Source organism: Leiobunum rupestre, chromosome 6 (genome assembly GCF_980474605.1).
Source record: "Leiobunum rupestre chromosome 6, qqLeiRupe1.1.hap1, whole genome shotgun sequence".
In the NCBI taxonomy this organism is placed as follows: domain Eukaryota; kingdom Metazoa; phylum Arthropoda; class Arachnida; order Opiliones; family Sclerosomatidae; genus Leiobunum; species Leiobunum rupestre.
Genome location: NC_143389.1, coordinates 56238780 through 56255677, shown reverse-complemented (window position 1 = coordinate 56255677; position 16898 = coordinate 56238780). Strand labels below are relative to the sequence as shown.

Below are 16898 nucleotides of genomic sequence, written 5' to 3'. Positions count from 1 at the left end.
AAATTCCCTGACTTTCCCCTGACCTTTTGGGAACATTTTCAAATTCCCTGACTTCCCCTGACCTTTTGGGAACATTTTCAAATTCCCTGACTTTCCCCTGACCTTTTGGAAACATTTTCAAATTCCCTGACTTTCCCCTGACCTTTTGGGAACATTTTCAAATTCCCTGACTTTCCCCTGACCTTTTGGGAACATTTTCAAATTCCCTGACTTTTCTCGGACCTTTTGGAAACATTTTCAAATTCCCTGACTTTTCTCGGACCTTTTGGAAACATTTTCAAATTCCCTGACTTTTCTCGGACCTTTTGGAAACATTTTCAAATTCCCTGACTTTTCTCGGACCTTTTGGAAACATTTTCAAATTCCCTGACTTTTCTCGGACCTTTTGGAAACATTTTCAAATTCCCTGACTTTTCTCGGACCTTTTGGGAACATTTTCAAATTCCCTGACTTTTCCCTGACCTTTTGGGAATATTTTCAAGTTCCCTGACCTTTTGGGAATATTTTCAAGTTCCCTGACCTTTTGGGAACATTTTCAAGTTCCCTGACCTTTTGCGAACATTTTCAAATTCCCTGACCTTTTGGGAACATTTTCAAATTCCCTGACCTTTTGGGAACATTTTCAAATTCCCTGACCTTTTGGGAACATTTTCAAATTCCCTGACTTTACCAGGTTTTCCAGGTCGTCGAACCCTATATTATATACTTCTGGCGTTACTAAATGTTACACAGGGGTAGGGCTGGTTAAGGTTAATGGTGCTACGGTCATTGAGAGGTCAGAGCATTTGCTGCTTAATTTAGGAGGTGGGCTTTCCAATTCTTACTCTTTGTTACGACGGAGATGAGGTGTTGAAAAAGTCTATTTTCATCAGATAATTTATAAACGGTCTAAAATAATAATAATCAATTTACGTTCCGATTAAATCATTTTCGTTGTTTCGGCCGCGGAATGGTTAGTTTTACTTTAGAAAGAGTTTTAATTTTCAATATGCCTGGGCATCAAATGAAAATTAGATATCGAAGGAAAATCCTTGGTATAGTTACCCGGAAGTTACAAATAGCGCCAAGTTGACTGGTGGGAACTTTATTATTTGGTGGACAATTCTTTTCGCCATGCCCCCGGGTTGGTAAGAACCACCATGGTAAAAACCACCATGGTAAGAACCACCATGGTAAGAACCACTTTTTTTATTAAAATAACTATTGAGAAATGAATTAGAAATATGTTATTTATTTCAAATAAAAAATTCCGAATAGAATATTCGGCATTTTCTATTCCAGAACGAAACTAAAACTTAACCTTCACTTTTTGTCATTTGCTACGTCGTCTCACGAAGTAATGATGGCTAGATATAAGCAATTGGAGGATATTAAAATTCATTTTGCGCGTGAAAATACGCCGCCATGTTAGGGTATAAAAGCGGGTAAATAAGCCCGCTATACCTCACAATGTAAAGGTACTGTCACGCGCAAAAACGTAATTTTGAAATCGTTCAATTTGAGTATTTTCGAAGTAATGAGGGCTAGATATAAGCAATTTGAGCATTTTTTATTAGTGGATTTAACCGGTTTTTTTTCAAGCATGCCACGCCCAAACCAGGATTATCACCAACTTTAAGATGAAGGAGCAAAAGTTTACGAATGATCGTACGTCGAGATATGTTCCCACCGACGTGATTGTTCCAACTACAATAGTTTGGCACGCGTGGCTAAAGGCGGCTAAAAGCGAAAGAGGACTCGAGAAGATTCGGGGAATAACGGGTAGTCGATGTTCCGAGAATAAGGAGTAAAATTCCATCGGCTTTTGGCCCTTCAAATTTGCTCGTGGCGAAATGTCCCCCCAGAACGGCAAGGGCGCTTTGAAATACGCGCCTTCCGTTCCCGGGGCCGTTCGAGTCGCGACGAAAGTGACATAAATTAGGAGATAAGTTTTCCGGGGCTTATATACATCTTGAGGAATTTGATAGCGTTTGGAATTCCTCAAAGGGGTCGGCGTAACGACGCGCAGACACTCCGTGGTTGGCTGACTCGGTGCCTCTTGTTTGAGCCGAACGGGTCCGCCGGGGACGCGGACGCGACGAAGTAAACAAACTATAGTTTTACGGCTCGAGTGTTTCCTCGGCAGTCCAGAAAATACGTTTCTGGATATTCGAGTAATTGTTTTGACGCTCCTTTTAACGGGATGGATGCCAGGATGCCTTCCAGGGGACATCCACCTAAGACACTGTCCGCTTTAAGTACTGACGGGATAATAAGCGAGTTTCAATAAGCACATCCCCATTTATCCGCCTTAAAAGTAACTATTAGGATGGGTACTGGTCGAAACAGAGGAAGCCTGAGCTGACGTCATAGGTTAAGCAGGTCAGGCTGTGGTATGACCACAAAAGCAGTGCCGTATTTACGCCTAGGCCAACCTAGGCCGTGGCCTAGGGGCCCATCCTTGGAAGGGGCCCTCCAGTGACCGTAATTACTGTATTCGAAGGCATAAATCTATAATATCAATCGTAATTTATATTGGAGAAATTCCTGGGTAGAAGAATTTGTTTTAAAATTACCAAACTTTCTGCCTGGCAGTTTACGGACGCAGCCTTAAATCGCAATGTTGCATAATTATCGCGTATTTAGTAGACGATTTTTTAAGAGCTTTTATTTAGTAATATAACCGTAGAGCTCAGACTTCTACGCTCAATCAGGGAAATTCAGGCACAGCCTAGTTCCAGGGATAAGAGTAAATGCAGCGCGTGAAAAGGGGGCCAGACTCCTTATCTGCCTATGGGCCCAGGATCTCTAAGTACGGCCCTGGTCAAAAGGTGGTTTCTTTTCGATTGTTCCGGTATCTCCGAGTAGGGTAAGAAGAGTAACGCTATGACTTCATTTTAGTCCGATTCTGTGGTGGCGAATAGTTCGAGTTCCATGATTAGTCTAATATATTGTTTTCAAATTTAAATTAAGCAGCATTTTCACCTCATTTTTTCGAATCTAAAAGTAAAACTAAACCTCTAGACTAGTTTAAACTGATTAACAATGTTTTTGTAGTAGGTTTACCAATATTAAACATTTTATATCGATAAAAAGTAATTTATGTTTAAATTTTTTATGTTTCCGCAATTCAAACAATTTTCAACAACTCTGTGGCTGCCTGTGGCCTTTTCAGCAGATAAATTCTAGCTAGCAGACGACCAAATCCGATTTACTCCTTTACACCTCCATTTCAGAAGGAGTAAGAAGAGTAGCCCTAATACTCCGGAACAAGCGAATAGTTTCTGGGCCGGAGTAATTCTCATCCCTGGAACAGGCGAATAGAACGTTTCAGGGTTAAAAGACAACACTTTTAGTCCGAGAACAGGCTAAAAGAAACCACCTAAAGTACCATCTTCGTCTGTTTTGTCGTCTAACTGCGCGAGTGTCAGATATTATCGAAAATCGCTTATTCACGACACTATTTGTTAAATTAAGGAAGGATTTAGTTTTATTTACTTTCATGGATGTAACTGTAACATATATGTCAAATATTTCGTGACGTCATCACGCTTGAAAACAATTTTATCTTCAGTTCGCGGCCATTTTGGTTGGTTCGATTGCGTGTTGTAGATATCTGCATAGTCATTTAATAGATTTAATGGATAAAGTTCAAGAATACCTAGAGCAATGTTTCACCATAAGTTACGAAACGGTACGCCAAATAAAATACCTAGAAAATGGTACTATGTACCAAAAACGATAGCAAAGAATTCGACCAAGGCCACTAAGATTTAGTTAAGTTGATAGGAATTTACAGAACGCGATCAAAATAAACCTAGTGGCGCTTTAGTTAATGGTAAATTAAAAGGTCTAAGCTATCGTCTGCTATCTTAAACAGTCTTTCCAGGGGTTGTTCAAAATGCATTTCGAGTTATAAAAAGTATTTTGCATTTACATTTTGTGGGTTTGATATGTAGAAAAACATTTTCAAAATGCTTTTTCAAAATGTTTTTACTCTGGTACCATCATCGCAGCTCTTGTAGAGAAAGTTCGTCCGCTATTTATTCCCAAGAAATTATAGATGGCGACACTCAGTTACTCAGAAGCAGACGAACATTCGTACAGTGCCACGCTGGCTGCGAGGATGATTTTGAAATATCTACGTAATTATTATTAATTATTAATTATTAATTAATAATAATAATAATTATTATTATTATTTCATATTTAATAATTAATTACTAATTAATTATTAATAATTACAAACTAACTGTGCATTTGTAAAAACATTTTCAAAATGCTTTTTCAAAATGTTTTTACTGTGGTACAATCATCGCAGCTCTTGTAGAGAAAGTTCGTCTGCTATTTACTCCCAAGAAATTATAGATTGAAAAACCATTTTCAGAATGCATTTTGTATTTTTCATTTTGAGTTATGAAGAAAATATTTTAAATTTTGAAAAAAAAAGCATTTTGAACAACCCTGGTCTTAATTGTTAATTTTCGATTGTATTGTATCGCCGGGAGTAGTGGCGTACTCGTGTGGAGTTTGTGGATGGCCGTGTGAGGACAACCACCAATCCCCCAACGGGTGGTTGTCATGCTTCCGCCACGGGTGTCCCCACCCCTGTCCTCACGTATTCCCCCGTTGGCCGTTACACATATCTCGCCCTGATTAATGGTTGAGCTGACTGTGTTGACCCACACGTTATAATCGCCAAAAATAATTTATTGTATCAAGAATGAATTTTGGTACCTAAGAATATGGGTCTGTAGAGATTCGAAACTCCAGCCTCGCCTCATTTGTTGTTCGTCTACTGTCGATTTTTAGTGACACTCTTTTACACAGGCGATCGCCATTTATGTTTACGTTTTGGCATTAACAAGATGTCACGCACAATCCCCCCGATGCATTAACTATATTTTAAATATTAAATTTAAATTTTAACAAATTTTTTAATCATCTTGTACGTTAACTTAATAAACCCGAGAGGAATTTTACCCAAAATGATTTTTTCGAGTTACCTGGTTTTAGAAATAAGGTAGCGAAACGCAAATGTTTTTTGGAGTTAGATGGCACCTGTCTCAATTGATACAAAATTCAAATATCACAATAGTGCGTACGCGGGCTAAATCTCACTTAAAATTAAAATTTCTTAATAAAACCGAAAAAGTAGTTTAGAAATGATCAGTACTACCTAAAATATAATTTTCAACCAAGTCTGTCTTAATTTAAAAATGTATGTAGATTTAAAGTTGAATATCGCCATATAACACTAAAATGGACAAATGACCGACTTGTGGGGCCCCGATCTCCCAAATTCATAACGGGCTACCGAGGGCATAATATTTCCTTTCGATTGAGATATCCTTGGCCCTTCTAAGCCTAATTCTTGGAGAGTTACGTGGCGGCATCGGCATCGGCTACACTGTACGTCAGTGGCGTAGCCAGAAATTCGTCCAGGGTGGGTCGAAGTATGTGAATGTTAAGAAGAGGGTCGAGAAGGGGGTGGAAATTTAGTACAGTCAAAGGTTACGCTATTGAACCCTATTCTTAGATACTAAACTTCATTCTAGATTGTGTCGGATTGTAATGACGAAGAAGAGATGGTGGACTTTACCCGGTCCGCACTCCGTTGAACATTCCGGTGGAGGTGAAGAAAGGGCAGACGACGGTGCTGTGGATGCCCGAGTGACCTTCGACCAGCAGCTCCAGACGGAGGGCCTCCTCGAAGCCAATGGCCGCGAATTTGGAAGCGCAGTAATCGGTCAGTCTGACCACGCCGGACAGACCAGCCATGCTCGAGATAGAAACGATGTGTCCGTGGTCAGACGAGATCATGTCGGGCAAAAAGGCTTTGCACGTCTGCAAAAGAAATATACCAAAATTACATTTCCAAAATAAACCAAATTAATAAATAAATTACATAAAATATAAAAATAATGTAGTAACCAAAATAAAATAACATTTGGAGTTCTAATATCGTAAATGTAACGGCAAATAATAAGCTTTAAGAATCTTAAAATCCTTTCATTGAAACGCAAGAAAAAAACCAGTATTATTAAAATAGGTCAAAAATAAAATATTGTCTCGCGCAGTAATGTATTCTACGCCTAATATTTACCTTTATAGGAACGGATAAACCTATTGGTCGACATTTTGTTAACAACAGGGAAAAATCTACTTAAAAGATTGAATTTATCTTCCTACTAACGCCAAATACCAAGTTCCCAATAGTACGCCCAAGCCGGAAGTGAATCTAAGCAGACTCAAAAAGTATAAAGTAAAAAGTGTCGAAAGTCAGCACGGGGAAATGTAATGCTCTAAATCTAGCATCGTGTAAAAGCTAAATTAATGGTTTTCAAGCGGGTTGAGTGTCTAAACGCAAGGAGGAAACCCATCTACTTCACACCGAACTCTAACCAAAATACCAATAACTCGAGACGAGCTCCGCAATAAAACGAAACAGACCGTACCCAGTTACCCTTAAGCCCAACTGTCAGCGAAGAATGTCCATTACTTGAACGGTCTAGTCACGATAAAATTGAAAGGATGATCGTTTCCGGTTAATTGGGATCGAGTTTCGAAGCAGACGTTGTCCACTTCCTCGTGGTTGCTTTATCCGCGCGGTGAGTGTGGGAGGAAGTTCACGGGAAAAAAGCTTGGACAATCAAATCAAAATCTATCAAAATAACTCTCGATTCATTTTCCTTAACAAACTAAGAAGACCACAAAATTTAAAGTATTTTTTTTATTTTGTGAAATACTTTCCTGTTATTGGGTTTTATTTTAGACGGTATTTAAGACATTTATGGATATGTATTTTTTTGTTATTATAATGTAAACTAGATTTCTTATAGCACTAAGGAAACTAAACGGGGGTTCTGAGTGGGATTTCAGACAAACAACTAACGTTTATAAAATCTTACTCGGGCATTTTAGTTTTTTACTTCCTGTATAATTTTGCTTTTACTAAATAAGAAGTTAAAAAAAAGGTTTAGACAGTTTGACGTCGAAATTAAATATCTTCTCTTCAAATTCAGTTACTTAAAAAATAAAATGAAAACAAGATAGTCGGGTCCATACTTTCCCATCACCTATACTCGGACGAATTTCATACCGGAAGTATCTCATCACGGATTACTAGCGATAAATAAAAAAAATATATATATATATATATATATACAAATTTATATTTAGAACATTAAGTGCAGTTTTATCCAAAGCGACAGTTACTGGATCGTTGTGATTGTATTACCTAAGCATCTTCACCCGCAGGGGTGAACTAAATAAAACCATAAAAGTAAACGGAGAGAGGCATAAACAAGATATCACAGACATTTTAATACACCTAATACCCTCGATGTGTTAGAAATTATTAAATGAGCAAATACCCAACGCCTGCGCCCCCAAGTGATCAATATTGGTGAATTCAATATTTCAGTTGATGACTTTTACATTAAAATTAAACCACATTGTGTCGAAATATTCAATTGGTACTAAATACAAAAATCACATTTGTTCCGCAAAATGGGTAGAAACCTTATTTCAAATTAATATTTTGTGATGATACTTCTATGCAAAGTGTCAAGGCCTAACCGAAAATGTTATTTATAATCAAATTTGGTTTACATTTCCAGCCAAAAACCTGAAAAATCACTAAACTATTCAAATTACCAAGTTGAGATATCGAAAGCTAACAAGTTATCATGTTATTTGTACACGTATTGCAATATCCTTTGCAACAAGTTAATTTTGTAGTGCAGTTAACTCGAAAGAGCGCGGGAGAGATAGGCCATTATTTGGCGAGAGCGGGACGGTCACCGTGCGTCCGAGATGAATAGAGGGGTCAGAAGGGGTAGCCACATACCCGCCTGAACCCTTTTTTTCAGATTCAAAGTGAAACTAGGCCTTTAATTTCCTATCTATTGATGTATCATTTACCATTTTAATTCTAACGTTTGAAGAGTTACGTAGAGTACGGCGGCCGAGGCGGCAGCTACACCATACATTATTTCAATACACACAATTCCCTTTGGGGGCTCGATGTAAAAAAAACGTGATTTGGCTAGAAGGGTAAAGGGTATGGTAATTAATCAAAATTTTCGGACGAGAGGAAGGGGGAGATGCTATTGATAAAGCGAAGAGAGCTCAAAATTAAGCCCCCCCCCCCCGCCGTAAGATAGCTCTTCATTATTCCGGAACACGAGTCCACTTGAAAGGCCCGCTTCGGTCCGCGATTCCCGGGCCCGCTTCTCGAGGCAATTAAGGCCCTAAAGCACGTCCATAGACACTGCAGTTAAGTCCCCCGTACAAATTAATTTATATTTTATATTGTTTTATATACATTATTAAGAGCATGATGAAGAGGGCGATAATTGTCGCGTTGAATTATAATTTGTATATCTTGAATCAACTTCAGTTGCATTTGCTTATCTTAAATAATCTAGGAATCAGTTGTATTCGGTTATCTGAAATAAATCTTGGATTTAGTTGAGTCTGCGAAGCAATTCTTTTTTTGTTTTGTCGGGTTTTTCTTATTTTGTTTTCGTGATTTAGGGCATTTTTAAAAAAAATTGATGGTTTTGTCGAATTTTGTAATTTTTTAACGTTTTTTAGATTTTTTTGGTGTTTTCCCATTTTTTTGCAGTATTTTTTTTTGTTAATTTGGAGGTTTTGAGCGTTTTCTTGTACTTTTGGAAGTTTCGGCCTTTTTTGTTACTTTTGGAGGTTTCGGACACTTTTGGTAATTTTTGTGGTTCTGGATCCTTTTTTTGAGCTTTTGGAAGTTTCGGCCACTTTTTGTAATTGTGGAAGTTTTGGGTCCTTTTTTGTACTTTTGGAAGTTATGGGCACTTTTTTTTGTTTATAATTGAGGTTTCGGGCGCTTTTTGTAATTTTGGAGAAGAGTTAGAAATTCTAGCAGGGATCTAATACGGATCAGGACCTCGGATCGTGATTGGTCCGAGGACTGGAGACTGCCAGAGAAAAGTAATTTGAAGGGAATCCGGATCCAGCGGGGGCGCGATGGACGATTGATAGCCGGACGATTATTCGGAGATCTTTGCAGAGCGACCCCCCCCCCCCCGGCTTTAACCAACATCTGGCGCACTTCAGATAGCTTATTGAAGAAAATATTTCCACAAGTCAGAAGTTACGAACTTTTTACCAAAGAAACTAATTGGTGGTCGTTACACCTAACACTCTACTGGGATTGGTATTTTCAATCGCAAATTTAAGTTTTGGTACATGTCGAACTTACTAAATCAACCCAATTGTATAATCAACTAAGCTAATACCCAAGAAGCTACGCAGGCCCAAGTCAACTAGTGACCCGCGAAGCCAATAGCTCCCTACACTTACAATTACCGTTAACCTCAGCAAGTTTATATGGAAAATGGAAACCGAAGAGCTCGGGGGGAAACCCCTTTAACTAGCAGGTAGAGAAATACACATAGCGAGACCGATGCGAGGATTACTATAGTAGACTCGAAATATTTGCGTGTGTTATTTTGGCGAGATATCTAACGCCAGATTTTTTCCATAAAGGTTAACATTTTACCAATGTATCAATTCATATAACTTTGCGTAATTCTGTAACATACTTACGAACAATTTAAATATATGCGCGGATAAGTACGTTTAAAACATTTTATTTTTAAGTGAATAACAAGTTATTCCGTCGTGTGTATTATCTTTTAACTGTTTTTAACATCATTTGCGAGACGTATCTTGGCACGTCCACGACGCGTAGTTGCATCTTAGACCCAAATAAATATTTTCGATTTTATGTACTGCCAAAATAAAGCGCGCGGAAACTGTATACTCCAAAGGTAATTTCAAAAATATAAGAGAACTTTGAAAACTTGGGTTCTTGAAGCCATAAGGACACAAATGGCCGAACAACTCCTTTTCTTTTTCCCGAACCGTTTCCGTCTGTTTTACGGTTATTTGTAATGTAGTTTTTATAAACCGGGAATAATATAAGACTTCCCGTCTGCGGCGTTCTCGATAGCCATCTTTAAGGGCTCTTCTAGCGAGAGCGGAATGGCCGAGGAAATTAGTTTTCTTCTTACGGCTCAGTTTGAAATGGCTCCTCCTTTTCAGTTTTCGTCCGGGACCCGCGAAAGAAGAAAACTAATCCCCTTCAAGTTGACTTTAAATGACCCCCTCGTTTATTACCGAAAAAGGCCCGCCAGTAATGACCAGGGTCATTGTTTTGATTCGCCCCCGTCCCAGGAGTGTTTTGCTTCCACCTTCTCTAAGTCCGCGTTTTTTATGGTTGCTTAAATATATTACGCAATAGATATTATAAGAACGGATATATTTAGGTTGTATGAGGGAACTATGGATCTCATGAGCCCTAATAATTTCCGAAATAAGACTAATGTTAATCAAGGCTTAAGAAGCAGAAATTCAAATTTATTTTGAATTTAGTGGGATCTACGATAGGACTAAACGAGTATGCATCTAATTTTAGTGTTGGACGTGCTTACGAGCTGTTTAGTAAAGGTACTACACTTTGATCTTGACCAAACAACGAAGAAGTTTATTTAATTATTTTTTTCTACAAACAGAAATATTTTATTTAGTAATATACATTCACAGTGATAATTGGTGAAGATTTTCACTATAAATTGCAATGGATTGCTCATATATAGGGCAGTCTGAATGCATATTAGTTTTACTGATATCGGCAGATTTCCTAGTAAAGTCAGAGTTCCTACACAGTACTGATGAGCCCCAAAAGGGCGAAACCGGTGTACTGTTGGAATCTCTGGCTAAAATTGACTTTTGATATTTTATTTAGGTTTCAAAAAATGTGATTTACAGAATAACACAGCAAAGAAAGTTATATCAATTGATATATTTCTAAAATTCCAACCTTTTTTTTTTGGAGAAATCAAGTCATCGCTTCGGGACCAAATACAAACACACTATTAGTCCTAGTTCGATAGGGCAATAATTTATTTTTATTTTTGAGTTACGATACTATTGTACGCGAATAACGTAACGACGACATTTGAGCCACCAAATACCGACACCAGGCAGCACCAGAACGTCATAACTTCCAAGAAACGAGTTATTTACGACGCCCTAGCCGTAATTTGGAGAATGGAGATCGGAAATGGCAAAGAAAATATTTCAAAATGAATGATCGAAGACAAAAAAAGTTAGGTTGACTCTGCCCTCTGGTGGTAATCAAATACAACGGGTTCGTATCAGTTCCTATAATAATAAGAGTCTAGAATGGATCTCGGATTTATCCATTGAAAAAAATGCAGGAAGCTCGTGGCTATTTGGTCTTTGGTCAGAGGACACCGTTGAGAATTGATGGGCGAAAAAGGGCGGACGTGTCGGATTCCGGGCTAACCCTTCCCTGGTCCCCAAATGACCGATGACCCCCGCTCTTTTGCCCATCCTCCCGCGCCCGCTCTTTCAAACTATCCCGCAGTGTCGCGGCGAGCTCTCCCGATAGACTTGCAAATGATATCAGTGACATCTAGATCCCTTCTACGTTCTCCGAGATTGGGACAAAGACGTGAGAAATCTTTTCCCAGGATCGACGCTTCATATTTAGCGAACTCCGGGAACGGTCAGAGGGCGGGGGGGGGGGGGGGCGCTTTTAAATAAAACGACATTCCGGAGAAGAAGGCCAAAAGTATTTGAATATAAAGTGCGTTTATCTCAAACTTCTATACAGGGTCATTTATTCATAATAAATTTCGTCAAATGGCGTTTTAGTGAAATACGTGAATAAATTGCGGAATTTCCCCTCAACTGGTGTTAGACTGGTCAAACAACGGCAACCAATTTGGCTCTAAACTAGCAGCCGAAGTTTCCCTAAGCTGGTGCTAAACCGGACGTAAAACGGCTGTCAAATCGGCCCGAAACTGGCAGTCAAATCGGCCCGAAACTGGCAGTCGAATCGGCCCGAAACTGGCAGTCGAATCGGCCCGAAACTGGCAGTCGAATCGGCCCGAAACTGGCAGTCGAATCGGCCCGAAACTGGCAGTCGAATCGGCCCGAAACTGGCAGTCGAATCGGCCCGAAACTGGCAGTCGAATCGGCCCGAGACTGGCCAGAAACACCTAACTGGTGTTAAACTTCTTAAAAGGACTGCCTAACTGGCCCTAAACGGCTCCCGAAATAGTTTTAAACGCATCGCGAAGCCTAAAATCAACAAATACTGCATTAGACGGGGTTTAATATCGCTTATCTGTCCCGTATCTACATGGCGATTCGGGGAATGGATAAATTCCCGAATCATAAAATCTCTCAAAAGAAAAGCGAATGCGCGGGGGCCATTCGCCGAAAAGGAAATTACGCTGTTTTTTTTCTCTCCCTTCGTCGCGCAACCGCCGATAATCTTTGCCCTCCACGATTAATGGCCCAATCGAGATTACCAGCCGACCTCTCACCCCCTTATATACGCTTACCGAGAAGGGCTGAAATGGAGCCGGCCTTTGCCCGAGACTATAAGTATCATACTACGCCTATAAGTGTAAAGTTGAAACATTTCCGTTAATGGTAAAGTGTCGCGGAATCGGAACTTCCGGCTCCCTTCGTTGGCAAAATTACAAGTTTAATTAATAATTAGTTTAGTGTCGATAAAAGGGATCAAAAACGAGTTTAAGTCTCAATTTAAAAAATAATTACCTTTGCAGGGTTCGTACTAAATTTCTAGAATTAAAATCCCTGACATTTCCAGGTTTTTCCTGACCAAATTGTCAAATTTTCCCTGACCATTTATGTCGAATAAATCAATGATTTGAGGTAAAATCTTGAAAAATATTTATTATATACGTCTTTCAAAATGTATTTGCCCGATATTTTGGGGTCATTTTAAAATTCCTTGACTTTTCCTTGACCATTTGGCCACATTTTAAAATTCCCTGACCTTTTGGAAATATTTTAAAATTCCCCGACTTTTCCAGGTTTTCCGGGTCGTGTAACGAAGCGAGTGTTAATAATAGCATTATATTTAGTTTTAAATTTCGCTTAGCCTCGATTGATCCCTTAAAAAGGCTGGCTAAAAAATTAGCGTTGGGAGAATACGAACTGTCATACTTATGTAGATTATTTTACTTATAGAGAGACTAAAGGTCGAAAAGAGGTTAACTCGAGTGATATATACATCTGATATTGCTGAATACAAACAGCCTACTTTCGTGGAACTATCGCTCGTTCTTTGTTGACTAAATAAATATTTAGAGGGACTTTAAGTCTCAAGTAGAAGGTCAAATAGTATAAGGATAGTCTCAAGCCCCCTAGACAGAGTGATTTAAAACATTCATAAAAAATAAAGTGTGCTCTCTCACAAAGGACCAAAAGAAAACAAATACACTGCGAAACAAACAGTCTCGGGTCACTAACAAAAATTCATCTTAACTTTTACAATGTTTGTTTATTTATATTGAGAATGAACCAATACACAATTCACGAAGATCTTTTAAATGGTAACGACATCCTTATCAGATGGCGCCAGTAGTCTGAAACGCGGACATCTAAAATATTAACGATAAAATATTAATATTTTCGTATTTCTTTTTGTGACGAAGTATTTCGGAGTTGAGCATTTTGAATTTTGTATTTACTTTTCTTTAAGTAGTGTTAGAAGTGGTTTTATAATAAATCAGACTTTAGTATTACCATAAATTGGCGCCATCTAGTATCAATATAAGCGTTATGATCGAACCTCTAATGGATTCGCTTTAAATGTTTGCTTTTTCGTAAGAATATTAGCGAATCGGTCCCTAAATTAATATTTACAGTAAATTAAAATTAAAATTTTTGTATATTGTGACAGGAAATTGCAACAAAAATACAGGGACTAGATAATAAAGCTGGAGCGATACCATCCCAAATTTATTACAAAGCAAGTAAGATTTACATAGGGTCGGCTCGGGGTGAAGTATATTAAAGCGAAGTTTAGCAAGAATTTGGTCAAGATGGCAGTCCATAAGCTTAAAAGCAGACCTTTCGTAAACTTTTGAACGACAACGTCGAAAGTCAGTTGATGAATTCCAATTTTCATCGGGTTAAATTTATTTTCACAAACTAAAGTAACTCTTGGAAGCAGAAGACCAACTATATGACTTTAGTATTCAGGTGGTAATCTAAATTTAATCGAGCCAGCAATTACGAACTTCAGAGAACCAGTAAATGAAATTGAGAACTGTTGGTCGCATCCAAGGTTCGTAAAAATGCTCGCCGCATCAAGAATGTTAACGTAGTTTAAGCCCCGCCCGTTTCACAAGACGCATCCGCAGCACGGTGACAATAGATCCTTAGACTTTCCAAGTGTACTTTTATCATTTCCTGGTGGCATCTAGTTTTCGGTAGCCATATAGCTGAAATAAGTGAGGGGTTGGACATTCTGCAAAATGTGTAGTTTGTGTACGGGATTTTGAAATCCGGGATTTCACGCTGGAATTCGGATTTCTTAACTTTTGTCCCGGATTTCGCGATTTCTCGTCGGATTGCAAAATTTATCGCCGAATTTAAAGATTTCCCCACAGTTTTCGGGATTTCCCCCCAGTTTTCGAGATTTCCCCCCAGTTTTCGAGATTTCCCCCCAGTTTTCGAGATTTCCCCCCAGTTTTCGAGATTTCCCCCCAGTTTTCGAGATTTCCCCCCAGTTTTCGAGATTTCCCCCCAGTTTTCGAGATTTCCCCCCAGTTTTCGAGATTTCCCCCCAGTTTTCGAGATTTCCCCCCAGTTTTCGAGATTTCCCCCCAGTTTTCGAGATTTCCCCCCAGTTTTCGAGATTTCCCCCCAGTTTTCGAGATTTCCCCCAGTTTTCGAGATTTCCCCCAGTTTTCGAGATTTCACCCCAGTTTTCGAGATTTCACCCCAGTTTTCGAGATTTCACCCCAGTTTTCGAGATTTCACCCCAGTTTTCGAGATTTCACCCCAGTTTTCGAGATTTCACCCCAGTTTTCGGGATTTCACCCCAGTTTTCGAGATTTCTCGTCGGATTGCAAAATTTATCGCCGAATTTAAAGATTTCCCCCCAGTTTTCGGGATTTCCCCCCAGTTTTCGAGATTTCCCCCCAGTTTTCGAGATTTCTCGTCGGATTGCAAAATTTATCGCCGAATTTAAAGATTTCCCCCCAGTTTTCGAGATTTCCCCCCCGTTTTCGAGATTTCCCCCCAGTTTTCGAGATTTCCCCCCAGTTTTCGAGATTTCCCCCCAGTTTTCGAGATTTCCCCCCAGTTTTCGAGATTTCCCCCCAGTTTTCGAGATTTCCCCCCAGTTTTCGAGATTTCACCCCAGTTTTCGAGATTTCACCCCAGTTTTCGAGATTTCACCCCAGTTTTCGAGATTTCCCCCCAGTTTTCGAGATTTCCCCCCAGTTTTCGAGATTTCACCCCAGTTTTCGAGATTTCACCCCAGTTTTCGAGATTTCACCCCAGTTTTCGAGATTTCACCCCAGTTTTCGAGATTTCACCCCAGTTTTCGAGATTTCACCCCAGTTTTCGAGATTTCACCCCAGTTTTCGAGATTTCACCCCAGTTTTCGAGATTTCACCCCAGTTTTCGAGATTTCACCCCAGTTTTCGAGATTTCACCCCAGTTTTCGGGATTTCACCCCAGTTTTCGGGATTTCACCCCAGTTTTCGAGATTTCTCGTCGGATTGCAAAATTTATCGCCGAATTTAAAGATTTCCCCCCAGTTTTCGGGATTTCCCCCCAGTTTTCGAGATTTCCCCCCAGTTTTCGAGATTTCCCCCCAGTTTTCGAGATTTCACCCCAGTTTTCGAGATTTCACCCCAGTTTTCGAGATTTCTCGTCGGATTGCAAAATTTATCGCCGAATTTAAAGATTTCCCCCCAGTTTTCGGGATTTCCCCCCAGTTTTCGAGATTTCACCCCAGTTTTCGAGATTTCCCCCCAGTTTTCGAGATTTCCCCCCAGTTTTCGAGATTTCCCCCCAGTTTTCGAGATTTCCCCCCAGTTTTCGAGATTTCCCCCCAGTTTTCGAGATTTCCCCCCAGTTTTCGAGATTTCCCCCCAGTTTTCGAGATTTCCCCCCAGTTTTCGAGATTTCCCCCCAGTTTTCGAGATTTCCCCCCAGTTTTCGAGATTTCCCCCCAGTTTTCGAGATTTCCCCCCAGTTTTCGAGATTTCACCCCAGTTTTCGAGATTTCACCCCAGTTTTCGAGATTTCACCCCAGTTTTCGGGATTTCACCCCAGTTTTCGGGATTTCACCCCAGTTTTCGGGATTTCACCCCAGTTTTCGGGATTTCACCCCAGTTTTCGGGATTTCACCCCAGTTTTCGGGATTTCACCCCAGTTTTCGGGATTTCACCCCAGTTTTCGGGATTTCACCCCAGTTTTCGGGATTTCACCCCAGTTTTCGGGATTTCACCTCAGTTTTCGGGATTTCACCTCAGTTTTCGGGATTTCACCTCAGTTTTCGGGATTTCACCTCAGTTTTCGGGATTTCACCTCAGTTTTCGGGATTCCCTGTAGAATTTTTCGATATCTTGCTGGAATTCGAGATTTTGAAGAAATCTATCCTGAATTTCAGAAATCTTGTCTGATTTCTTGGACAGTGAACGGGATTTCTTTGGATGTCCGACCAATCGGAAATAAGCGCTTAACCGTTTTGAAAGTCTAGGCGTTGTCGTTCCATCTTCTAGAGCGCTGCGCGTAACCTCTTCCATTTAGCCCATTTCAAGCATTCTTTTAAAGGGAGCGCGTATAACACGTCAGAGGGAGCGATTAATTTCTTGCCGCCTCTATAAACGACTTTCAAAGTTAAGACCGGCTATATATCTTCGCCGATACGTCCGCGTGCGTGGACGAATATCCAGCCTACTTAAAACCATTGAAGGAAAAGAGAACTTCTCTTTTAAAGGTAATAATCCCAGATGGCGCTTTATAGCTTTAACGCTGAATATATTATTCTCGCGCGGAAGGGTATCGAC

At 39.7% G+C, this 16898-nt stretch overlaps 1 protein-coding gene across 2 annotated transcripts in view; it reads right to left on the bottom strand.

Moving 5' to 3' along the window:
- LOC149942682 (epidermal retinol dehydrogenase 2-like) overlaps positions 1-16898 on the bottom strand; it is an 88027-nt gene that overhangs the window by 31679 nt on the left and 39450 nt on the right. For both annotated transcript variants that reach the window (XM_090179885.1, XM_090179884.1), the window contains exon 2: positions 5582-5826. In XM_090179885.1, coding sequence (XP_090036011.1) covers positions 5582-5826 — 245 coding nt within the window. The remainder of the gene's footprint in view (positions 1-5581; positions 5827-16898) is intronic.